Source organism: Castor canadensis, chromosome 5 (genome assembly GCF_047511655.1).
Source record: "Castor canadensis chromosome 5, mCasCan1.hap1v2, whole genome shotgun sequence".
In the NCBI taxonomy this organism is placed as follows: Eukaryota; Metazoa; Chordata; class Mammalia; order Rodentia; family Castoridae; genus Castor; species Castor canadensis.
In genome coordinates, this window is record NC_133390.1 from 170186248 (window position 1) to 170212484 (window position 26237).

The following is a 26237-nucleotide window of genomic DNA, read 5'->3' on the forward strand; positions in this document are numbered from 1 at the left end:
GTAAACTACTTCACCACCTGTGAACCCCTACTATGCTACTTGAATCTTGTTCTGATCACAGCCCAAGAACAGAGGGCCCTGGCAGCCACATATCCCATGGGTGGGCTTTTCTAGTCCACTGGTGAACAGGCTCTGTCCATCCCCAAGAGGGCCAGAGAGAGCCCAGCTGGGTCTGAGGGGAACGTGGGCTGTGCTATGGCCCTCAGTGGCCTGCCCCCAACAGGATCTCCCTGTAATCTGCCTCCATGCCAGCCCTTGGCGGTTTGATGTGAAGAAGGCTGCAGCCAGCCTGACTCGGACTGGCCCGTGTAGGGTAGGAGACCACACAGGGGCCCCAGACCTGGACTTCCGATGTCCCCACTCCCCAAGTCCCTCTGGGCCATAAACAGTGTGAATCAAACTATTTCACCAAAGTCCATGCATTCATCGTCTCCTGGAGACACAACAACCCTCAGAGTGGCACTGTCACCACTCCCCATTTACAGGTAGAGAAACCAAGCACAGAGGCTATGCAACCGCGCCAGGTCACACAGATGGGAAGGGGGAAAGCTGATCCCAAATCCAAGCTTAGGGGCAAGCAGAGTGACTCAGGTGGTGAAGCACTTTCCTAGCAAGTGTGAGGTCCTGAGTTCAAACCCTAGTACTGCCAAAAAAACCCAACAAGCTCAAATCTATGCTTAGCTAACACCTGGGTCTGAGCTGATTCAGCAACAGGTGACCACCACCCATGTTTCCTAGTTATAAGGGGTCTCCTGGAACGGGGGACTTTGCGCTTTAAGGTCAGGACAGTCTCACTCTACTGACCTCTCTGCTCACTCCGACAACAATATGGTGGCAGCAGCAACAGCCACGGACGCACTCGTGCGCCAGGCCCCGTGCAGACCCTAAGCCTTGCTGAGCCCTCCAGGCGGGCTCCATGATCAGAGTCTCCCTCCCTCTCATTGCAGATGAGGAAACTGAGGACACAGATGCAGACCCACCCACGTGGGGTCAGCATTGAGTCCAGCAGGCACCACCTCTCGGGCTAGCAGCGGCCAGCTTTCCATGTCCTAGAGCTCTTGGTGGGGCTGCCCAACACAAGAAACCACAACGTGCTTTGAACTCAGCATGCCCTTAACATACATGAAGGTGACCCGACTGCTGTAGGTGAGGACAATCACAGCATTTCTAAGCCCTGGTATCTTAAAGCTGGCCACCTACTGGTTACATAGTCTTCTAGCCAGTTTCTGCCTGCCCCTGGACCTCAGTTTCCTCATCTGTAAAATGGGGACACAGATAACTTCCCTTCCAGGATGACAGAGTGCACCCCACATGATTCCTATGCCTGGCCCAGAGGCAGGAGCTTCCAACAGGAACCAGCCACAATGTGGTACCTGTTAGTCCACTGTGCAAACCAGACCAGGAAAGGAGCATTGCCTCTTGCAGTATCTCTCCAGAGAGCACCACCCCCAGGCTCCAATCCATGCATGCTGAGGAGGACTTGGCTGAGAACGTCCCCAGAGTGTGCCCCACTCCAGTGGCACTGTCTCATCTCTCTCCTGTAGCTGGTTAAGAACGCCACATGCCAGCCCTGCCCAGACCACCTGGTTCAGTGTACATTCGAACCCACTCCCCAGGTGTCTGACACTGAGGTGAGAAGGAGCGTCCTTACACTACAGGTGAGTAGGTGGTTCAGGCACCGCTGGTTCAGGTGTCCCAGGCACCAAAAGGCTGGAGGTAAGTCTGTGAAGCCATGCTCACACCAATTGTGCGCCCCAGTTCCACCCAGCAGCAGACAGGCAGGGACTGGGGACATCAGGACCCTTCCTTCTTCAGATGGCATATGCTGGGGGAACAGGGGGAGAACAGAAGCTGAACCATCTGGAGCCCCTCCAGGAATGGGGACAGAGAACACAGCAACAGCCATGGAGTGAGGTGAAGGCCAGGGAGTGGGGAGAGGACGGGAAGGGCCACCTGTCACCAAAACCCACATTCCCCCACTCCGCCCCCCAACCACCTGCAACACACAAGTCCACAGCCAGGCAAACCAGCATCCTTGTGACCAGCCCCTTCCATGGCTCCCAGTGACTCAACTTCCTCAAAGTCAAGCCCTGAGTCCTGCTCATGTCCATGTGCTGTGGAGTAGCTGACCCTCACTCCCATCTTCAGTGAGCATGTGACCCAGCCTGCCAATCACAGCTCTGCCTCTCCCCACACTGGGCAGTACTTGGTTCATGGATGGTACTGGAGTCAAGCAAGCAAGCTCCCAGATCTAGCACTTCCTGAAATCACTCCTCTTCAGTCAAGTGAGCCCATCATCTTTTTTAAAGGCCATTTGAGTTGGGATTTCTGCATTTACAACCCAAACAGGCTGAGCTAACTTAGCTGTTAAAGCATTTCCCACCCATAGCATCAGACGGGGAGGTCAGATGGGGTCATCTCCTCCAGACTGGACTCCTAGGACACACATCTGTGATGTGATAGGATCTCAGGTGACATGTGATGACATCTGGGTGGCTCTTCCTTCCTCACTTTCCGAATGTCCACAGAGCACCTACTGACAGCAGGTCCTCAGTGCCTACTGGACACCAGGCTGAGATATCCGGTACCAACCAGGTACTGACACCTTGCTGGTGGAATGGATAAAGTGGCACAGTGCCTAGTCAGCATGAGGCCCTGGTTCAAATCCCAGTACCACCAAAAATATATATATATTAAAATGAAGTTTACCAAATACCGACACCTGGAGGCCAGCACAAGGCCATGCAGAGGGTAAATGTGGGAGAGGCCAGCAAAGGGATGGCACTGGAAAAGGCAGAGCAGGACAAGCTTGGCACAGAACGCTCCAGGCACAGAAGAAGGGGCCATCCCCGTTGCCTTGTCACCAGACCCCTAATGCCAGCGGCTGGGGATGGTGGCAGGCAGCATCAGCACATCTTCTCCTGAGGTGGCCTGCAGTACCCAGTGGAGACACACAGCCACCACCTCCCTGATGCAGAGCGAGGGCAGGAGGGAGTTAAGTGCTCTCCCCAGCCCACTGCTCAAATGGGAAACTGAGGCTCAGAGAAAGACAGATGAGGCCAGGTGGTCACTGAGATGCCACGTGCTCCTGCCCAGCAGGACAGACTTACAACCACCCTACCTGCTGAGGCTGCCAGAGACCTGACCCACAAAGAGGAGCTGAGAAAGCAGCTCAGCCCAGGGAGTCACTGGGATGGCAGATGAGCAGTGCTAGCACTGAGCTGGACAGCCAGGGCAGGCAGTCAGCAGCAAGTGCAGGACTGGGACTTCTGAGTCTCCTCAGCATGGGGGATGTCTCTACCCCTGGACTTGCAGCCTAGCCTGAGCTGAGAGTGCTACCACCTCCCCCTGTAGCCCCATGGCTGCCTGTTCCCAAGAGCCCCGCCCAGATGGGCACTGGTGGCTCACACCTGTAACCCTAGCCACTTGGGAGGCTGAGATTGGGATCAAGATTTGAAGCCAGCCCAGGCAAATAGTTTGTGAGACCCCATCTCCAAAATAACCAAAGCAAAATGGACTAGAGGGGTGGCTCAAGCTTTGCAAGCATGAAGTCCTGAGTTCAACACCCCGGCCCACAAAATAATAAAAGAGACTTGGCCACAGCCTGCAAGGACCAAGCCCTGGATTTTAATTCCAGCTCCAACACCAGCCGACAATGAGGCTCTAGACAGATCCTGACAGCCCCAGGCCTCCACCTCCCCATCTGTTTAAGATGGGACATTTGTGGAGCCTTTACCACACCTGGAGATGGGCTTCTCAAACTCAGCAGTGCAGACACCTAGAGCCAGATCACGTTCTGCGGTGGCCGTTCCTGGTCCTGCAGGACATTCCCAGCACCTCTCACCTCGTCTACTAGGTGACAGTACCATCACACATCTGTCACACTGTGTGACAACAAAAGTCATCCCAGCACTGCCTTGTCTCCCAGTGGACAAAACTGCCCTGGCTCAAGAACCAGTACCCACCGCCCACTGAAATGTTCACTGCGGCTCTGTGAGGAAAAGACCTGGTCCAGTTGTCACCATCCAAAGCCCAGGTTTGAACTCAGGGGACCTGCTCAGCCACCCACTCTCCTGACTCTCAGTGGTATGTGGGCAGGTTTGTATATGTGGACTGGTATACCATGCCATTCTCTAAAGGGTCATTTTCTTCCAGACTTGCTTCATTCCTATTAATGACACCTAGTTTTAATCAAGCATCTACTAAGTGCCAAACAGCACACGAAACATCTTTTGCCTATCCTGGCTCATCTCAGGGGTATAAGGATTCTAGAGGGATGGACTGTTATTTTTAATAAACACACTACTACTATTCCCACTTTTTTGAGGACAAAAATTAAGGCTGAAATATGTGAAACAACTTGCCGCAGGTCACACAGCCAGTTAAAAGGAGGAGCCGGGTGATGCACACCTATAATTCCAGCTATGGGGAAGGCAGAGGTAGGAGGATCATGGTCCAAAGATAGCACAGGAAAAGCAGAAGACCCTATCCAAGAAACAAACTAAAAGCGAAAGGACTGGGGCATAGCTCAAGTGGTAGAGCACCTGCCTAGCAAGTGCAAGGCCCTGAATTCAATCCCTGGTACTTCCCTCCTGTGGGGGGAAAAAGAAAAAAACAGAGGAGCCAGGTCTAAAAGATAATGCACCAGGGCCTCTCCAACACTAGTCCTTCAGGCTGGGAAGGCCCTGACAAGGTAGCAGCAAGCTTGTTTTGGGAAACCACTGTGTGCCAGGCAGTGGGCTCAGCATCAGGGATGCCAAGGTCAAGGTGGACCCAAGCAGCTCCAATGCCAGGCAGAGGGTGGGGTGGGCTGGGGTGATGTAGAGAGGCAGGACCAGGGAGGAAGAGGAGAGCCACAGATGCTGGGGAATGGGAGTGGCTCCTAGGGGATGTATGCAGAGTAGGGGATAGTCCAATTATGCAATGGACAGGAAGGCCCCTCCCAGGTAATGACACCTGAGCTGAGCCTCACTGCAGTCTGGGGACCACAGCTGGCACAGGTAATGGTCACTTTAAAGACCTGGAGGCCGGGCTGTGCTCAGAGCAGAGAGGGAACAAGAAGCAGAAACAGGAGGCCACAAAAGGCTCCCAAGGAGAGCTGGTAACAGGGACTCCCTGGGCAGAGCAGCCTCTGTCTTGGCACACAGCAGATTACAATGGAATTCTCACTGTGTCTCTGACCCCATAAGACCCAGAGCTCACAGAGGACCCAAGCAGTGTCCCATTCACATGCACAAGTGTGCCACACAACATGTATGAAGGAAATCCAACATCCTCCCACACAAACACACACACACCTCAGCGTTTCAGAGGGAGAGAAGCCAGGAACTGTCTTGTTCTAGTATTAGTCTGCATTAATTTGAAAAATAGTGTGTTAATTATAACTAATGTAACAATACAGAAAAGTACACAAAGAGTAAAAACCTTTCTTTGCTCCCTTCCCATTCTCAGCCTAAGGCACCTGTTAATATTCTGGGGTGCATCCTGCAGTATCTCTCTCAACACTAATGCACACTGTGATGGTTTGGTTTGGTACAGTGTCTCCCAGAGACTCCAATGTTAACACGTGCTTTCCACCCAGTGGCACTACTGGGGGATGAAAAGGTAGAACCTTTAGGAGGTGGAGTCTACTGGAAAGAAGTGATGTCACTGGGGTGTGCCCTGAAAGGAATACTAGGACTCCAGCCCCTTCCTCTTTCTCTCTGGCTTCCCAGTCATGAGATGAACAGGCCTCCTCCACCACACGCTCCCATCACCTTGATTTTCTGCCTCACCACAGGCGCCAAAGCAACTGGGCCAACCATGGGCAGTAACCTGAAAACCATGAGCCAAAATCAACCGTTCCTGCTTTAAGGTGATTTCTTCAGGTATTTTGTCACAGTGACGGAAAGCTGACCTACACACACACACACACAGAGCCATTTTTTTGCTTCTGACCCTGCAACTTAGTCTTTTTTGGGGGGTGAGGGGGAGAACTGGGGTTTGAACTCAGGGCTTCTGCTTCCAAAGCAAGTGCTCTACCACTTGAGCTACACCTTCAGTCCATTTTACTCTGGTTGTTTTGAAGATGGGGGTCTCACAAACTGTTGGCATGTGCGGGCATCAAACTTTGATCATCCTGATCTCAACCCCCCAAGTACCTAGGATTACAGGCGGGAGCCAAAGATGCCCAGCCAACTTAGCTTTCCTTACTTACCAGCATGCGTGGCAGCCCTTCCTGGCCATCAGGAGAGGAAGCTCATTCTTTCAAACCCCTGCCTAGCATCCCGACGGCAATCCTGGACGCTTCTCTGCTAGTAAGCACTCCTGTGCTTCCATTTTTGTTATTATAAACACAACTTTAATAAACAACTTTATGGTTTACATCTTTACATGTATTTTTCTTGTTTCTATAGAATAGATTCCCAAAGGAACTGAGCAGAAGGATTCCACAGGCTTTTACTTTTAAAGATATCTCTGGGCTGGTGCAGTGGCGGAGGTAGAGCATTTGCCTACCAAAAGGAAGGCCCTGAGTTCAAACCCCAGTGCCAACAAAAATAATAAAAGTAAAATAAAGATATTGCCAAAGCCAGGCATGGAGCCCGGCTCACCTATGATCTCAGCACTCTGGAAGGATCACAAGTTCAAAGCCAGTCTGGGGTACATAGCAAGACCCTGTCTCAAAAACAAAAACAAAACAAACAACAAAAAGATATTGCCAGGCTATTTAAAAAAAAAAAAATTGGTGTTTAACACCCACACTACTGCCTCCTCCCCTGCAGCCACTCCAGCCCCAGTGTCACAGCCTAAGGGCAGAAAGGGACAGGGACTGGAGTGGTTTCTTGGCAGAAATGTGGCTGTACATAGTTTTCATCCCACAGGATTGACCAGATCAACGGCACCGTGGCCTAAATGAGGGCAGAAGCTGTGGGGGCACGGGGTGGGACAGGGACACCTTCCTCCAGAGGCGACTCCACACCAAGCCTGTACCGCCCTCTTTCTGAAAGGCTTCACACCGGGAACAAAGCAGCCTTTGACACCAGTGCGGGAGTGAGTGCTGGGGAACATTGGGGTTCTGTTCATTCAGATCCTTGGGGGTGGGGAGAGGGTGGAGAACAAGGACGCTCCCTGGGCTGACCCCAGGGGGGTCGCCTAGCCTGGGGCAAGCTGGAGCTGCCTCAAATCCCTGCCACTCACGCTGGCATTTCAAAGCACTTGCTGAGTCCCTGGGGAAGCCCTTCAAATGTGTCACCCCAACATACTTCACCCCACGGCCAAGAACAGTTAACACTACCAACTCCACTGTAAGGGGAGAGGCCTGAGGCTGGATGGACCCTCAGTCACGCAGCTAGTGAGTGACACAGGACCTGACACGAGATGAGGCAATTAACTAACATTCAATCACGCCCAACTCCAGCTTCCCCTCCTCACAGCAGCCCTTCCCCAGCTACTGTAGGTCCTGCCTCCCTCAGCCTCCACCGCCCCTACAGTCAGTCTATTCTCCATAGCCAGCCTCCCCCTCCAACAGGCACCTCCCTGGCTTCACCTCCTGTCACTCTCCCTGGATCACTTGGCACCAGCCCCTCTGGCCTCCTTGCTCTTTCTCAAACACGTTCCTGCCTCAGGGCCTTTGCACCCGCTGTTTCCTGTGCCTGGAATACCTTCCCCCCAGATACAGAGACTAAGCCAATTCCTCAGGTGACACACCCAGAAGGCTCAGAGCCTAGATTCAAACCCAGATTGTACTGTCTCAGAGAAGACAAAACACACACGGCTGAGTCTCTAGTGAGAGAGACAAGGCACTGTGTGACTCTGGGCGGGTTACTGAACATTGCTGAGCCTCTGCTTCCTCATCTATGAAACAGACAACTGTGCTTGGCAAGTATCCACTAAGCACAACACTTGGACATGTGAGCACTGGTGCTATTCTAAGGGCCATGCCCAAAGCCAGAATATCCACAGAGGAGGCAGGACCCCAGCAAAGTGTTGAAGGTGACAAGAGGGCTGCCCGTCCGGGGTAGAGGGACCCGGTGCCTAACTCAGTGATGGGGTCAGGGATGAGGGAGACCCCTTCACTAACTCAGGCCTCCCTTGCAGAAGGCAGCGGAGATGGGTTTCTGTCACTCACACCAGGAGAATCCTGGTAACGCTTCAAAACCTCCTGTGCGAGGGAGACACAGGCAGGGGTCAGGCCTGATGGGGCTCCGTCAGGGTCCTGCAATCCAAGAGGAGGCCCAGACAGCACCAAGAACCCACTGGAGGAGCCCGTCACTTCCTCACTGGGGTCTGCATCAGGAGCTCCAAGGGGAGCACAGGAGCAGGAAGTAGGACAGACAGATGTGGGAACATCCTGTCTAACAGCTGATGTTGCAAAAACAAAAGGCTGTGATCACCCGCAGGCCACAGGAAGTGGAAGTTGGGGTAACAGAACCACCCCCTCTAAGAGAGAACTATCTTCTCCCCTACTTCTCCCCTCAGAGAACTGGAGGACCCACCCAGGTGCTAGAAGACCCCCAACGCAAATGCACCTGGCCAGGCAGACACAGGAGGCTGAGGATGGCCCATGGCAAAGGCAGTGAGCCCTGGCTCCTCCCTGGGAAGTGTGGCTCTGCCACCCCCCCAACTCCTGCAAGGCCACACACACACACACTCCCCTGACAGAAACCCATCACCTGGCTTTTCCCATTGATAGAAACAAAGTTTGGAAAATTCCTTTATCTTTCAACTATGCAACTAAAAACAAAGTCAGCAGGACAAGGGCAGTGAAAGTGGCAACTGAAGTGGATGCTGGTGTTGAAGGCACATCTGGAAGGGTGGCAAATGCAGCTGCAGGCCCCAGGTGCTGCAGCGGGGTGGCTGCCAGCAGCTCCAGCCACTGCTACCTGTGGGAACACTTCTTCTGACTATTTAAAACCATGCCAGGTGCCGGTGCCTCACGCCTGTAATCCTAGCTACTCAGAAGGCAGAGTTCAGGAGGATTGTGGTTTGAGGCCAGCGCAGGCAGTGTGCGAGACCCTATCTCAAAAAAAACCCTTCACAAAAAAGGGCTGGTGGAGTTTCTCAAGGTGTGGGCCCTGAGTTCAAGCCCCAGTACTGCAAAATAAATAAATAAATAAATAAATAAATAAACCAAAATAGTTTCTGCCTGGTAGCGAGGGGGGGTGGGGGGGGAGAAGGAAGAGGTGGGGGGAGAGGGAGGGGGCAGGGGGAAGGGGGGAGAAATGACCCAAACATTGTATGTACATATGAATAAAAGAAACTTTTTTTAAATTAAATAAATAAATAAACCGAATACAGATTTTTGTATGAAATTTTTAATTTTTCAACGTTGGCAACTAATAAGAAAATTTTAAAACACCGTGCAGGGTTGACAAAAACCTACATATGGGCCTGATCTGGTGTGAGAACCCCCAGTTTGAAACCCATGGCAGCGCAGTATACAGTGGTGAGGGGCTCTGCTTCAGCAGGCACAGTAAGTGACTTCCCACTGAAAGCACCTCCCTGCTCCCTTTTCTGAAATCTGAATCTGAAGGTGAACCCTCAGGAGCCCTGGGAAGTGCCAGGTACCCAGGGCCGCCAGGGAGTGTCAGCCATGAGTTCGGTCAGACTTACAAAGGCGGAGGCCCGTTACTAAAGTTTTCCTTTCTTGTGGCACTGGGGTTTGAACTCAGGGTTCACGCTTGCTAGGCAGACGCTCTACTGCTTGAGACACAGGGAGGGTTCCTTGGTCCTGGGGTGTCACGTGTGGGGCTGGGGGAGAGCAGGGAAGGAAGGTTGTTGGGAGGCGAATGTGGATTGTGGGATGCATGACTCAGTGTCGAGGTTGTGTCCACTTGGCTGTGGTTACGTAACAGGATACTCGTGCTGAGGACATGGTGAAAAATTTAGGGCCTAGGTACAAAATTACTCTGCAGTGGATCCAGACAACAATGTGTGTGCAGGGTGGGGAGAGAACGAAAGCTGCATTAAACTGCTCATAAACGCCCACACCTGGTTCTGTGCCTTCATCCACGGAGAGGTGCAGAACACGCAGTGGGCTCTGTACGCAAACACCATCTTACCTCACATGGTGCAGGAGATGGACAGATGGGGGATTGTCCCTCGGACACATGCACCCCACTGCATTTACCACTTTGTAACGGGGAGATCGATCTCACACAGCCCAGTCAGCAGCCTGGCCACTGCTGGCCACACGCAGCTCCCTCACGGGCAAATCAAACACTGGGGTCCCTCTGCCCTCCCGGTGTGGCCAAGGCAGGCAGCCCAGGAGCCTCATCCAAGGTGACCACCCACCTGGGCTCATATTCTCCAGACAAGGTCACCACCAGGAAGGCCTCTGTCACTCTGTGTACCCCATTTAACCCATGCATTCACTCCTTCAACAAATTAACAGGGCATCTATTATGCACTGGCCATGGGGCCAGGCCAGTGACCACAGCAGACAGGCCCTGGCCTCAATGGGAGACAGTGACATGGCCAAGGTTACTTCAGGAGAAAAGGGAGCCTGGGAGGCTGAAGAAGTGGCCTTGAGCAGGGAGCTGAGAAAGGGAGAAGCCCCCATGCAAATCAGGAGTCAAAATGGCCAGTTAGTGCCATGGGAAGAGCTCGAGAAGTCTCAGACCTGCGGAGTGAGTTCAAGACCAGAAAGCAAGCTGGTGAGGCCAGGGCAGAACAAGTGACGAGGGGGAAAAGAGGCTGGTGTAATGTGCCCAGGCCAGATCCCACAGTGCCTTCTAAGCCAGGACCTCCATTTTCCTTCCTTCCTTCCACCTCAAGTAGAGTGGGGCTAGGAGAGAAAGGGGACATCTTATGATTCTTACTGTCCTATCAAACAAACCAGGATACTGGCTCTAAACCCAGCCCTGTCAATGACCACATTAAATGTACGTGGGCTAAACTGTCTAATTAGAAGGCAGAGACTGTCAGGATGGATTTAAAAGAGCAAGACCCAACTGCATGATGCCTGTAAGACACGGACTGGAAATAATCAAGACACATAGAGGCCGAAACGAGAAAGATGGAAAACAGAAGGCAAAGAAAGATGACACCACCATCATAGTATCAAACAAAGAAGACTTCAAGACAAAGAGCACAGAGAGAGAGAAGTATTTCCTGATGATCAAGCAGTAGTTTACCAGGTAGACAGTACCATCACTGGGTATCACACTGAACTTTGAAACAAACAACTTGGAAATACACGAAGTAAAAACAGAAACACAGTCTGCAGTCACAGCCTGCTCAGTGAGCAATCGACCAAAACCAGCAAGGCTGTGGACGACCACTGGCCACCTGGCCTGGAAGCCATCTGTAAGGCACTCCCCTGACCCCTGCAGACCACGCATTCTTCTCAAATGCCGGGAAACAGTTGGTCAGTAATTTGGACCATGTGCTGGTCATAACCAAATTTCAATCCATTTCAAAACACAGAAACCCACAGGCACATTCTCTGAGCACAACAGAATTCAACTAGAAGTCATACCCAGTAAGGTACTCGGAAAAGCCCCAATATGTGGAAGTCAATAAACCAGCTCCCCCTCCCCAGGGAGTTAAGTAGGGTACCCCTTACCACTGTCTCTCAGAGGGACAGGTGGGCAAGGGCCCCACAGTTGGCTCTGAGCCCAAACCCCAGGCAGAAGAGTGCCAAGGGGCACATGCTCCAGGTACCTCCCAGACAATCCAATCAGGAAAGCATTTCAAGAGATGCAGAGGATCTGTGTGCCCTGTTAGGGAGACCAAGCCCTGCCAGAGAGAAACTGTACCCCACCCATGCCCCACCTCACGCAGCACGAACCCAGATGGCTCCACAGCCCTCCAGTCACCTTATCCTGTGGTCATTCCAGCCAGGCCAAAGAGTGAGTAGATATAACACAGCCATCGGAACATAGCCTCTGGAATCAGTCGGTCCTGAGTTCAAATCCACCACCAACCACTGTTGGCTGGCAGAGTCCAGAGATGGCCCTAAGATTCTCGTCCTCCTACACACATGCCCCCCTTGTCAGCAGAACTGAGGACATGAGCTGAGGCACACTTAGTTTATGACACCTAATTGATAGAGTACAGTATATACCACAGGTGAAGGGACTTTGTAGATGTAATTAAGGTCCCAACTCAGTTTGCTCTGGGTGGACCTGGGTTAATCAGATGAGGCCTTAAAAGAGAATTAGGGAGGAAAAGTTAAGGGCTGTGTGGTGGACACATCTAGCTTGTTCCTAAAAGGACAAATTTGAAGCAAGAGGTTTGCCTGCTACCTGTGAGGAGGTGGCCATGCTGTGATACAGTCACATGGAAGGATCTGAGGGTGGCCCTAGGAGAGGACAGTGATCACTGGTCTATAGCTAGTAAGAATGTGGGGCCTCAATACTACAACCTAAATTCTGCCCAGAATGCAAAACAGAGCCCCAGGCTGGGGTGGGGCTCTGGGAGAGGTCCTGGCTTGGACCCCCAAGGCCCAAAACCAAACAAAACAAACCCCCTTCCGACCCCAGCCTCAGAGGAGCTCACAGCCCTGGTCAACACCTGGGCTGCAGCTCCTGAGGCCAGAGCAGAGCCCAGTGACACTGTGCCCAGCCTCTGACCCACAGAAACGTGGAGGAAAGAAAAGGTGCAGTGTGAAGCCACGGAAGCTGTAGCAGTATGCTAGGCTGTCACAGATAACTAGCATCACATCACTGGGTGACCCTGGGCAAGCAACGTCACCTGAGGACTGAGTCTCCTTACAGCACTGTGAGGGTGCAAATAAGACAGGGTATGTGACAGTCCCCCCAGAAGGCAAGGAGCAGGGCACTCTTCCAGCTTCTGGGTGACTTCACGGTAGGAGTGACTTTGCTCAATCTTTGGATGGGGCCCCTGGAACAGAGTATAGACGGCATCCTGGGCTCCACGCCCGGGACGCACCTGCTCCCCAATGTCTTCAGAGTAGGGAGACCAAGGCCAAAGGACAAGCCTGCCTGGTCAACACTAACTGACCTGTCCATTTCAAGCAGTGTCCTGGAGATGACCTGCTGTGACTGTCGTGTGCAGAAAGTAGGGAAATTCTAAGAATTTAAAACAATTTCAGGCTGGAGGTGTTGTTCACACAGAAGAGTGCCTGTACAGCAACCATGAAGCCCTGAGTTCAAACCCCAGTACCACCAAAAAAAACTTAAAAAAATAAATAAAACAATCTGCTGGCTGAGTGGGTCAAGTGGTAAGAGCGCCTGCTTAGCAAGCATGAGGCCCTGAGGTCAAACCCCAGTGCTACGAAAATAAACAAACAAATAAATAAGACAATCTAAAAAAACAGAGCCAATGCCAGCCACTAAGCCAAGTGCCCAACCCATGTCACAGATGAGGAAACCAAGGCTCAGGGAAGGGCAGCTCCTCCCCCAGGGTCACACAGCCGCAGAGGGCAGGACAGCATCAGATTCGTGACAGTCTGACTCCACAGACCAGCCCGGACCTCGGCACTTGCACTCAATGCCATACGGCGGAAATTTCTCTTGCACCAAGTCCCTCAGTCCACCGTCACCCGTATGGCTTTGCTTATATTAGAGAACAGTGATGATTTTGTCCAGGTCCCCAGAGGTCACACAAAAATACTGAGTAGTACCATAGTTCAGAACAGTGGCGCTATGTAATAACACACACACACAGACTTCTCTTTCAACGAGTATTTAATGAACATCTACTATGTCCAGGAGTCATTCTTGGGGCCAGAGAGACAAGGTGAATGAAAGAGATAAACCTCACCATCCTTGTGGAGCTAATGCTCTGGGAAAAGAAGACAGACAGTGCACAGTGGGTCAAGTGTCCATGGCAGCCAGCGGGAAAAGTACACAGGGCCGGGAGATAGGATGTGGTGAGGAGGGGCACTGGGCATTGCTCACAAGACAGCTGAGCGAAAGCCTGAAGGAGGTAAATGAGTGAGCCACAGGGATACTGGGGGGAGAGCATTCCAGAGAGAGCAGGAGAAAGCTTGGTGCGTAAGATTTATAGTTTCAGTGTATACTTGGTGTCAAGCATGCACCTGAGGCAGGTGCGTGCTTGGTGCATCTGAGAAAGGGTGAATATGGCTAAAGGGGCCGAGTGAGGAGTAAGAGAAGGTTCTGGAATTAGAAGTGGTGGCAACTGCACAACTTTGTGGATAGACTCAAAACCTCCAAATGCATACTTTGAAAGGGTGAGGTTTACCTTACAGCACGTGAATTGTATCTCAGTTAAAAACACTGGAGAGAATGAATGACCAAACAGCGGAGAGGCACCGCGGGCAACTGAAGCTTCTCAGTGAGGGAGGTGTCCCTGGCTAGGTTCTGAACGGACCTTCCGGGACCCATGCAGGGCAGAATGGGTGCCTGGGGAGGGCAGAGGAGCCAGCTGCAGCCCCCGGCCGGCCACTCCACCTCTCCGCCCTTAGCTGTCCTCTGTGAAGTGAGTCTGCCCAGTCAGCCCAGGGCAGAGGTGACAGCTGCCACCACATGACAACATGTTGTTGTGAGGCTGTGGATGGAGGTTGGAGGCCAAGACCTGCCTAACAGTTCAGAATCAGGCAAATTCACTTCCTGAGCAGCAAACAAGGGGTGTCTTCCTCCACCACAGGAAGCTGGGCCCTCGCCCACCGACAGCCCTCCCAGCCCAGAGTTTGTGGCACACTGGCCACAAACACAAACGGCTTGAGCTCCTCTCTGGGTGTGGTGGACTCAGGTGTCCTCCACCAGGGCCCCTGCCCTAACCACCTGGTGACACAAACCCACAGGAAGCTGAGACCTCGGCAGGGGACAGAAGCCGTCCAGTTCATGCAGCAGCCTGGGAACAGCAGGGGTCTCTCTGGGGAAAGCAAGGTATGGTACATCCCTCCGGGATGGGACAAGAGGCAGGAGGTGGCTACAGAGAGTTTAAAAGACTACTGCACAAGCCCAGTGTTCAGGGCATCAGCTGGACCTGCCACGCCCATGCTGAAAACCCACAGGGGCTCCTCACACCACCAGGAATAAATCTACACGGCCACCGGGCAGCCTGGTCCCTGCCCAAGGGAGCCACATGGCCATAGCCAGCTCCTCCCCCTTCAGGTCTCAGCCTGGACACAGCCACCACCCCATCTAAAGCACAACGCATTCTTACCCCATCCTTTCTCCACATCCTCTCCCCAGATGCGTGGACTTTAGCAAGTTACTCAGCCTCTCTGGGCCTTAGTTTCCCCATCTGCAAAACAGGTGTAATAAGATGTATGCCCCTAGGGGTACTGCAGGGACCAGAGGGACAGTCCATGCAAGTGCTCAGAGCAGTGCCCGCACACAGTGGGGCCTCAGTGAAATCATCATGACTCTTGTGTTCAGTGCTCTTTCTGTTGTCTCAAGACTCCACTCAGGCAGGGATCTTGTCCATCTTGTTCCAGCCACATGCCAGGACCTGGCACATAGTAGGTTCATTAACTGAATGAAAAGAGTTAGTGAATAAGTGAATTAGCAAATGATAGCATCCACTGCCTGCCCCTGCTCTGACCTTGGCCTCACTCTCCTCTCAGACATTCCTGCCAGGAGGAGTCCACCGTCCCCAGCAGAAGGGAAGAAGACCCCAGGCCCTGGTGGCCTGTGGCCACCTGCCTCCACCAGCATCTCAGCTCAGCCCTAGGAGCCTCGCTTCCCCTGGCGCAGGATCAAGGGATCGGCTGTCAGTTCCACCCTGGGGAAGGAGCCAGGCGGCAAACCCAGATTGAGTGTTGACCACAAGACAAAAGAAGAGCACAGATTCCCTTCTGCTCCTGAAGGAGCCAAGAAATAAAAATAAACTTCCCAGTGCCCACGGCGAGGCTGCAGGGCTCCCTTTCTCCCGGCTTCTCCATGGAGCCAGGAGAACCTGCGAGACCGGCCTGCACCTAGTGCCCAGGGACCCAGAACCTCCTCCTTCAGGTCTCAGCCTGGACATGCCACCACCCCATCGAAAGCACCACACACCCTCACTTCATTTCCTTCATTTCTGGATCCATCACACACTCACCCCCACTTTACAGATGAGGAAATGGGGCTCCAAGAGACAAAGTGCTGTGCCCCGGTCACACAGGGACAAACTCTGGCCATTGGGCTCCTGGGCTGTGATTTGTGTGTGTGTGTGCTGAGGACTGAAGCCCAGAGCCTTACAGTTACTAGGCATGGTCTGCCACATGCTCTACACCCCAGACTGCCCCATTTTTTGGTATCACTGGGGTTTGAACTCAGGGCTTCACACTTGCTAAGCAGGTGCTCTACCACTTAAGTGAGCCAGTCTGCCAGCCTGGGTTGTGCTCTTAACTAGGAGCCATGAGGGCCTCAAGGCCGGGCACAAAGCACAGGTCACATCTGGCTACTTCCCCAAACACACACACACACACACACACACACACACACACACACACAGCAGTCAGACACACACACACACACAGACACACGCACGGACACGCACACACATGCACAGAGACACACACACGGACACACACACAGCAGTCAGACACACACATACACACAGCAGTCAGACACAGACACACACACGGACACGCACACACACACACACACACACACACAGCAGTCAGATGGTCCACACTGCTACATCTCTTGTAAACGCCTGAATGTCTGAGCACGGCGGGGTGGCGAAAGACTCAGCCTAGTGGTTCTCAGCTGGGAAGTGTAGACGCCCAGGGACACCTGAGAAGGTATGAAGACATTTCTGACCATCCCACTGGGGAGGGGCTGCTCCTAGGACTAGATGGTGACAGCTGGCAATCACAGGACACCCCAGTACAACCTCTACCCAGCCCAAAATGCCAACACAACTGAAACTGGGAGAGTGACAGAATTTTCCCCCATCAGCTGGTAGGGCCAAAAATGATCTTCATGGACCCCCTAAATGGGCCCTTGGATTCTAGCTGAGACACAGTCCCTAAAGAAAAACATACGCCACCAAGGGGGACCTGGGGAAGGAACTCTGACCAGCTGCAGGGCCAATGCCCTTAACCAGGCCAAGGCCGGCGTCACCTCTGTAGACCACAACTCCTCACATGCAGACACCAAGGCTCAGCCACCTACCACCCACCTGGCTCACTCTCAAACTCTGTCTCCTGAACGCCAGCATGACAATTGGCTTTGGCCTGGCCCTGTGCCTGGGAGAACGGTGGGGAGGATCAGTCTAACCTGCCACCTCTCCTGCCAAAGCCTTGTCTGTCGGGAAACAGAAAAGCCACCAATGACCTGAAATGCCAGGTCCCCTGCAGCCAGCACACCCTGCTTCAGACCTAACTCAAAACCTTCAGGGTGCTACCTGGCAGAGAATGTGGGTTCTTTGCAGAGAGGAAAAGCCCAGCAAGCCGATAAAGGAGGTACTCTCAAGAAAGGGGGACCCCAGAGGTCCTGCAAACCAGGACACCAAGGCCATCCATCTCTCCTGAAAGTGACAGATGACCAGCCGCCAGGGCAGCACCAGGATAATCACGATTGGACTTCTGTGTCACACACTGAGCTCTGACTCCACTGGGACAGGGACTAAGCCCTGCGGAGGGCTGCATCCTCACGTCTGCACATACTGCCTGGAAGGTACGGCAGCTGCCTTGCACACCTGTGCACAGGGAAAACAGTCTCACATCTCCCATCTCTACCTGTCCATGCTCTACTTGCCCCACACAGGCAAGGAGGCCCAGGCTGACACAGGTTTTGATCATCAAAAGGTTTTCAGTGGCTTCCTGCTCCAGCCTCCTTGGCATCCCAAAGCTGACGTAATTTGGACCTTCTGGCTTAATTCTCATGCACTCAAGGCAGGCAGTCAGTCACCTAAGGACACTTTGCCCATGACCTCAGCACCATGTTGGAGCAGCTCAGGGTAGGGGTAGAGACCGTCAGCTATGCAGCCAGACCACTAGGTTCGAATGACAGTTCTTGTCAGGCTGTGCAGTCTTAGAAAACCAACTGGGCCTCTCTGTGTCTGTTTCCAGCAACTTCTGAGTTAATACATAGAAAATGCAATCCACAGGGTGTGTAAATGGATAATGGTTAGGTAAGCCCACACACAGAGGCATAACTTTATATGAAAAGGTATTGCAAGTGTATTTCTTCGTACACTTTTTCCCTTTCTTTATCTTCTCGCCTTTCTCCAAAGACACACCTCCTTCTATGTGTTCCTTTAGGCCCTCCCTGTAGCCGTATGCACAGAAAACATGATTACTGGAGATTTTCCAAAAGTCACCTACGCTTCTTGGCACTCTGGTTTCCAAATAATCCTTGGGAGAAACTCCCCCGAGGACCAGGCAGAGCACTCTGTCTGGATTATTAGGAATCAAAAGTGAGCTCCTCCCCCCCAACATTCCTTCCCAGTGTGGCACAAGGAGGGTAGAAATCTCACGGGGCGGGGGTGGGGGGGGCGTGGCTTAAGGGGTAGAGCTCCTGCACAAGGCCCTGAGTTCAAACCCAAGCACCTCCAAAAAAAAAAAACCATCTTTTAAAAAACAACAAATAGTGATAACACAAAACCACAGTTTCTTGTTTTGGCAAGCAGAGCTCCAATGAGAAGAAAAATTTTGGTCTCCTCCCCCCAGAAAGCAGAACCACAGAATGCATTCTGGGAGCTTTCTGTCCACAACCTGTTCCTCAGAGACCCCAGGCCAGTCAGTTCTGGGCAGACCCTCTGGGTGCCTGGGAGTGACGGGTCTCTGTCCTCCTCAGCCAAGGGGCGTCCTTCAGAACCCCCTCCCCAGTTCTCTCTGCCCACCATGCAGGCTCTCTGTCTTTCCACCACCTCTGCTCAGCTGACGCAGGAGCCCAGGTCTCCCCTTGCAAACTGGAAAAGGGGTGCAGGCTGAAGACTCACTCGATCTCCTCCAAAGGAACAACCTCACCTACACCCCACACTGCTATACAGCCCCCAAAAGCCACCAGACCTTCCTGGCCACCTACTCTATGCCTGGCACTAGAGTATTAACCTCAGGCTCATCCAAGCTCCTTGACACCCCTGTCACACAGATGCCACATTGTACCCTAGGTACAGATGGGGAAATCGAGGCACAGGGCAAGGCAGTGGTCTTCTCAGGGTCACCTACAGTTGGTGTGGGGGAGAGCTAGCAATCTGAACCCCAGCAGCCTGGCTCCTACACTAACTCAATTCCCAACCCCCACACCACAAACAGACCCCCGAGCACAGAAGACAACGCAAGCAGCCTCACGGCCTCCTCAGCTGTCCCCACCCTCCAGAGGTCAGGGGCAAGGTCAAGTGGCAGGATGGAGCACGGACAGAGGGTGAGGCTCACACAGACTGAGTTCAAATCCCACTGTTACCCTATGCACCAAGTGAAAGCCACATTGTACAAACCAGAGGCTGTCCTGTGGAATGGCTGGGGATCAGGAGAGCTGGGCTCAGCGGTTAAACCCAGGCAATGCTGTCTACGTAACCCAGGGAAGCTCCTTAAACTCACTGCCTCAGTTTCCTCACCTGCCAGTGGGTAACACAGCACCCCTGCTTAGGCGAGGCTAGATGAGCTGCACATGCAAAGTGCTCTGATGGTAAATGACAAGTGACAGGGTGATGCCTGTCATGTCACTGTCCTGATGAGCACTGTCCAACAACACACAGAAAAGGGAAGGCCAGACAGTCCTAAAAGATGGGACCCAAGGTTCCTGGCCAAGTCCCACAACCTCTGCAGTGTCTCCAAGACAGAGTCAGTTTCTTGACAAGAGGCTGTCCTTGCCTCTTTGTGACTCTCAATCAAACATACACAAAATTCCCAATGCCTAGGACCCCTTGGGGATGGAAGGAGTGTAGTCCAGTGCCCGGGAGGGCTGGGAAAAGATGGGGAGACTCTGCAGGAACCACAAAGCCCTCGGACGGGAACCAAAGAACCGCTGATTCCTGTGGCCGGAGTTTAGAGGGTCAAAAGGAAATGCACTCAGAGCCCCTGGCCTCCTTTCAGTGCTGACTCAGACCCGACTTCCTCCAGGCAGCCTGCCCTGATCACCCTACTCTCTAGATGCTGACAGCCCACTACCTAATCACTGTTTTCGTCTCATTATCACAAAATGATAACTATGGGTACGTACACCTTACTCCCTGCCAGGCACTGCTCCAAGTGCTTTACATTAACTTACACAGCTCACTTACCCACTTTCAAAAGGATCTCTTCTCATCCCCCATTTTTCAGATGAAGAAAGTGAGGCACAAAGTCCTAAGTCCAAGGACCTCACCTCAAGTGGCCTGGTTCCAGGCCCCAGGCTTGGATTTTTGAAACACTCATTTTTGCCACTGGACTAGACTGTCCCTCCCGAAGGGCAGCAGCCCAGACCTGGCTCCTGGGCATCTCCCTCGGAGCTCAGCCTGTGGCAGATGCTTTGTGCTCACTGGCTGGCAGTCCTTCCAGCTAGGGACAGAGGAGGCCCAGGCAGCCTGTAAGGCCTGCCTCCAGCACAGGAAACTGAGCCCAAGGGAGGCAGCTGAGCAGCACTGAGCTCCAGGCTAAAAGGCCCTGGGTTCTCAGGGGCCACTCCCCCACTCCCCAAGAACCAGAGCAGACCCCCTGCAGCTCATAGACCACAGGCCACTCAGGTTACACAGTCAGTCTGCTTCTGGCACCAGCATGGGACACACAAAAGGACAAGGCAGGAAAGAAGCCTGGATTCCCCAGCCCTTGAATACAGGTGGGGAAACTGAGGTCAGCACAGGTAGCAGGACTGGTTCCAGACCCAGAGCAAAGTCAGCACCAGCTCATCTCAGAAAGGCCACGTCAACAACAAGAATTTGACCGACTCAGCAAACCAAGCGTCCTGGAGATGATGAGGAAGTAGAGATCCTTTCTTTCTGTTTCTTCAGTAAGAAGGTAGCCCTCCAATCACTGGCCACTATCCTAGCTTCCTGGGACCCTGCACATGGACAATCTAAAACCAGTTAACCCAACACCATTACTGTGGCTCCGAAGGGAACCACACTGGCTGGGGCAGGGTGTGGGAGGGAGCAGTGTGTTTTCATTCCCACTAATATAAAAATCGGTGTACATTTCCTGCTTCTCTTCCAAGCCCAGGAGCGAGTGGAGTTCCCTAGAACCTGGTGCTGCTCAGAGATGCCAGGCGGCTGCATCTTTAATTCAGAAGCTGCCAGGGCAAATCCAGCAGATTCTTTTCTTCCCCCTTTTCTTTGACTGTGAGAGAGGAAGAGACAGGAAAGAGAGCCAACCCTGCCTTATTCTCACAGGCCTTTCCAGAGGGTCCTTTGGCCAAATGGCTTTCAAAGCCTCCGCACAAGCCCCTCCCCCACACCTCCTTTCACTGGGAGCTGGGCCCCTGGCACCCTCCTCCTGGGATGGGAACTGCAACTTCACACAGCCTCCCTGCACCCTCAAGCCACCGCAGCCCCAGGGGACTCCAGAGTCTCCCTCTTTCTCCCCAAGGGCTGGAGATGCAGCACCAACTCCGGGTCTTTGGAAACTGCTACCACCCGGGAGTCAGCCCTTCCTGATGCAGGATTAAGACTTCTTGGACCAGAGGAGAGTAAATGAGGACCCAGCAGGAGGTGTGGAGATTACAGCTCTGGACTCTAACTTCTCTGACCCGGTCCCTCCCCCTCCGCCCTCCAGCCACTTTTCTCACTTCCTAGGAGAGTAGGCAAGTGGCTCCTTCCTCCCTCTCACAGAAGAAACAAGAAAAAGAAGAAACGCAGCTGAAAACCGCAGTTTAAAGCCCAGGCTGGGAGGGCCCTGGTTCAAAGCCCACTATCGCCACTTATCCAGTTGTGCCACCCTGGGCAAGTTACTCAACGTCTCTGAAGTGAAACTCTCCCAATCTAAACACTGGGGGAAATACTCGTCTGTACTTCACGACCCCCTTGTAAATTACAGGCCAAACCTGCTACAGGCACAAGTAGGGGGCCTGGTCCATGGGGGGCACTCAGGTGTTATTTTATAAAGTCTGACACTGTGGTTGTGCAACTTGGACATGAGGGGGACTTGTGGATCCTGAGTTGGAAACCCGCTCTCCCCGAGCTCCAAGAAAACGGGGTGCAGGGAGTGCTACCCTGGGGCTTGGTCAACGCTGTTCCTCTCCCAGGCTTTATCCTACTCCGTTTGGGGATCGGAGCTTCTAGGTCTGTCCCACCCCAGTGGCCGGCGGGGACCGGCTGGAGAAGTTGTCCCAGGAAAAGCTCCGGACGCCCGGGTCCCGGAGCCCCTGCCTCGCGGACGTAACTAATTTTAAAACTATTTGAAAGGCGGGGAGCCGGGAGAAAAAGACAAAAGGGCAGCGCGCCGGGGCAGGCGGGTGCGGGGAACCCCGGAGCGAATCGGGGCGACCCCGCGCCCTGAAGGAGTCGGGATGCCGGTGTCCGCTCGGGGCGCCGCCGAGGCACCTCGACCCCCCCGGGCCGCGGCCACAGGTTGCGGGGCGGGCGGAGGCTGTCCCCGCGCCCCCGGCGACACTCACCGACTGTAGGAAGCGCAAGGTGCCCACGTAGTCCCTCTCGGTGCCCAGGATCTCGTTGAGGACGCAGAGGCGGAGGCGCAGCTGGCGCTCGGACTCCCGGGCGGCCGCGCAGGGGCCGGAGCTGGGCGCCGCGGCGCCGGGGGCCGGGGGATCGGGATGGGCACCGTCCGCCGCTATGTCGCCGCTGGGGTCGCCGCCGCTGCTGCTGGGCGCCTCCATCCTTGCGCGGCCGCGCGGCGCCGGCTCTTCCCGCGCGCAGGTCGCGCCGGCGGCTCAGGCGTCCCGGCGCCGCATCCCGGACGGGGCGCGCGGGCGGCCGGTCACAGCGGCCGCGCTCGGCGGGGGCGGAGCCGCGCGGGCGGGCGGGCGGGCGGGGCGGAGGGGCGTCCCCAGGGCGCACAGACCGCGGCCCGCCGCCCCCGCCGCCCCCGCCGCCAGGGAGCGTCTGCCAAGTGCCACGCCGCGCTGCCGCCGCACAGGCGCTCCGCGCGCCCCGGAGCCCGGGAAGCCGCGCCGCGCGCTCGGCGCCTTCGTTGGCAGCCCTGCGGGGCGCGGGCGGGAAGCCCCGGAAGGAACCGCGGGGCCGGCAGGCCGAGCAGCGCGCGCCGCGGCCAGCGCACCAACTCCACTCCCGGACGCGTGGCGTCCCCTCCCCCGCGGACTACGCCACTCCCACCCGACACGCGCGACTCCGCCGAGCAGCCGCCACGCAGGGCCGGGCGCGCTGGGCTGGAACCGCGCGCGGCGAGCCGCTCCGAGCGAGCCCGCCCGCCACGCGCGCCCCCGCCGCCGGGAAGGAGCTGGTTGGGGGGCCTTGCCTGGCTATGACCCCCCACGCACACACCCCGGCTCCCCGGCCCTTGGGTGCCCTCGGGCCTCCTGCGACCTTGGGAAGGACCCTGCAAGGCTCGCACAGGCTCGATCTTTTCTCTTCCCTTTCTTCGTTCTTCCTTTTCCTCTTTCTCTCAAAACTTCGTTGCCTGTTGACCCTGTTCTTCCCACCTCTTTTGAGGGGCAGCGGCCCTGCCACCCGCGATAACCCCTTGGGAAGCCCAACATCGGATCAGGCCGTTCTGCATGACTTGATGATCTTGGAACCTCTAGGCAATGTCCCCGCCTGCCTTAGAGGAAGGTATGGACCTGCCAGGTTAAGACCCAGAGCCAGCCACTCAGGTCTGCCCACCTCCCTCCGCAGCTGCCGGGCGGGTGACCTTGGGCCGGCTTCCTGGCCTCTAGATCCTCAGTGTTTCCCTCAATACAATGGGAAGAATAGAGGGGTCCCGCACAGGCTGTGGGTCAATCCATAGGAAATGCTTGGAACAGGAACCCATCACCTAGGAAGTCACTGTCAGAGTCTGTCCTTAATTATTAGCACATGGTGGCTGACCTTCTGGCCTGGTCCCTGTCTCTAAACTGCCCAGGAGTCCCTGACCCGCCTCACTGTCTCTGCAGTGGATTCCCTGAGTCACTTAAATGCCCCTTTTAGACTGTAATCAACTTTGGGGCAGGAACATTACTGCTTATTTATCTCCATCTCAGTTCCAGACCCTAGAATTGCTCTCCCACTGACCTCAGGGGAAACACTCTTAAGTGCCTAAAGATAGGGAGGGAGTGGTGCAGCTCCTGCCCACCCAGGACCTGTTTCTTTGGGATCTTGGGTGAGGCAGCATTTGATCTGGGGCTCAGGTGAGTGAGAGAAGTTGTCCTGGACAGGGAATAAAGGGATGTGAGTTAGTGATCATTGGGTGTGGGTAGTGGACTCAGTCTAAGAGGGGGCTGGCCTTTTCCCAAGTTTCTCACAAAATACTAAAGTTCTCTGGAATAGCTCTGCTGTGTGACCCTGGACTGGTCACAACACCTCTCTGAGCCACAGTTGCCTCAACTTGAAATTAATCATATCTCCCACAAGTGGGAGTTAGTGGGTGTGGAATGAAACAGGCTTGCTGCTTTCATATCCCAGCTCCAAATCTAACTGGCTGGGCAGCCTTAGCCAAGATACTTCCCCTCTCAGAGCCTCCGTTGTCTCATTTGTAAAATGAGAGTCTGAGAGAGCAAATTGATATACAGTAGGGTTTCTCAACACCAGGATATTGATATTTGGGATCAGACATAAATCTTTGTTGGGGAGAGGGCATTTTTGCAAGCCCTAGCAGCATCTAGTACCCACAAGATGCCAGGAGTACCCCCTCCCCGATTGTGAGAGCCCAAGATAGCTCCTGACATTGCCAAAGAACCACTGAAAAGTGTCTGACATAAACACCTGGTGCACAGTAGGGACTCAGCAAGTGCCCATGACCAAGGAAAGTTACTTCCAAGTCCACACACAAATCCCACGCTTTGCCTAAGAACCCACTCGCACTGCCCAACAGCAACTGAACACTTCAGCATTTGTGGTGGAGCCCAGCCTGACCCCCATCAGATCTCTTACTCCCCAGTACCATCCGTAGTGGTGATGGTACCGTAAGATGACACAACTTTTAATAAGTGACTTGAGCATTCACAACTCAGGTTTTTTGCTTTGTTTTGTTTTTTAATGGCTTTGTTACTTTTTATTTGATGAGGAGAGTTGTTCTGTTTTCCTCTTTTTTCATCTGTTCAGCTGCTGCATTAAGTGCTGAATCCATTAGAATGCATTTGGCTGCAAGGAGGAGAAAGAACGGGCTACTGGCAGCTTAAAACATGAGGGTATTGCTTATCTGGGAAGATGTCCAGAGGAGATTGGTTCCTAAGGCTGGTTCAGAACTCAGTAATGGATCAAGGCAACTTTGACCTGCTCTGCTCATCACAATGGCTTTTTCTCCCAAAGAAAAAGCCCCTGAGGCCTCTGAGTCACAAGATGGCTGCTGAAAAGGCAACATCACCTCCTAACAGGAGGTAAGTGGCAGGAAAGAAAAGCACAAAAGTGACTTTCTGCTCTGTGCCTATCTCTTATCAGAGGCCCCACCAGATCAGAGCTAGGTCAGGTAGTGACCCTAGATAGTCCCTGACTAAGAGGAGGGACTGCCTGGGACTTGGTGGTTTGAGCAAGTCAGGGCTCTGTTATTATGTAGGAAGGGCTGTGGGGGTGCCCTGTGGGGAGTTGTGTGCCACAAGCACCTACTGTGCACTGGGTCTTGCAGGAGACACTGAGACTGCAGAAATGAACAAGCAATCACCTTCCAGCCCTTTCCATCAGGGGACAGAGGAGGACAAATTAGCACGTTCCTTCTGCCACTTACAACTATGTAGTGAGGGCCCACTGTGCACCGGTGGGAACAGCAGGAGTCACCACAGATCAGGCCTGTGGCACGTGGGGGCAGAGCAGTGGAAGAAGGAAAATAACCAGGCAAAGGCCTGCAGAAAATCGGCCTGGAAAACCAGAGTTGATTGGTGGCACCTGCAGACCTTTGCCACAGGTCACTGCAACTCCTCGGCCTTGTGACTCAGACAGAGGCACCCATGGTTGGCAGGATCAATGGGGACTCCCTCAGTTCAGAGCCTGGCTGCCTCCCAGGTAATCCTGGCACACAGCAACTTGCTGAGGCAGATGTGACTGAGCCATCCCAAACTGGGGAGATTTTCTTCTATTCCTGTTTCAACCCTGATCTCTCCTCCCTCCTTCCCCATTTATAGGGTCCATTTGTAGGGCAGGGCCTACAAAAAGTTGTAGCTGGGAAACATTTCAGTCAGCAAAAGACAGAGGAGGAAGAAGCCATGCTAAGGATAGGAAAATTCTCTCAGGGACAGTTTCAGCCTCCATTGTTATGCACTTCCTAAGTGCTGGGAAATACCAGTGCATTACTGTTGCATAAGTGTCACAGTGGTGAGGGACCAGACTGCTGCTTGGAAACCCCAGACAGACAGTTCCTCATTCTCTGACCCAAT

At 53.9% G+C, this 26237-nt stretch overlaps 1 protein-coding gene across 2 annotated transcripts in view; it reads right to left on the reverse strand.

Annotated features, from left to right (window-relative positions):
- Positions 1–22607, reverse strand: part of Prex1 (phosphatidylinositol-3,4,5-trisphosphate dependent Rac exchange factor 1) — a 141316-nt gene extending 118709 nt beyond the window's left edge. The window contains exon 1 of one of the 2 annotated variants that reach the window (XM_020169946.2): positions 22374–22607. In XM_020169946.2, coding sequence (XP_020025535.1) covers positions 22374–22592 — 219 coding nt within the window. In that variant the 5' untranslated portion in view covers positions 22593–22607. The remainder of the gene's footprint in view (positions 1–22373) is intronic. The other variant, XM_074074951.1, reaches the window with a different exon arrangement.
- Between the last annotated feature and the right edge of the window lie 3630 nt (positions 22608–26237).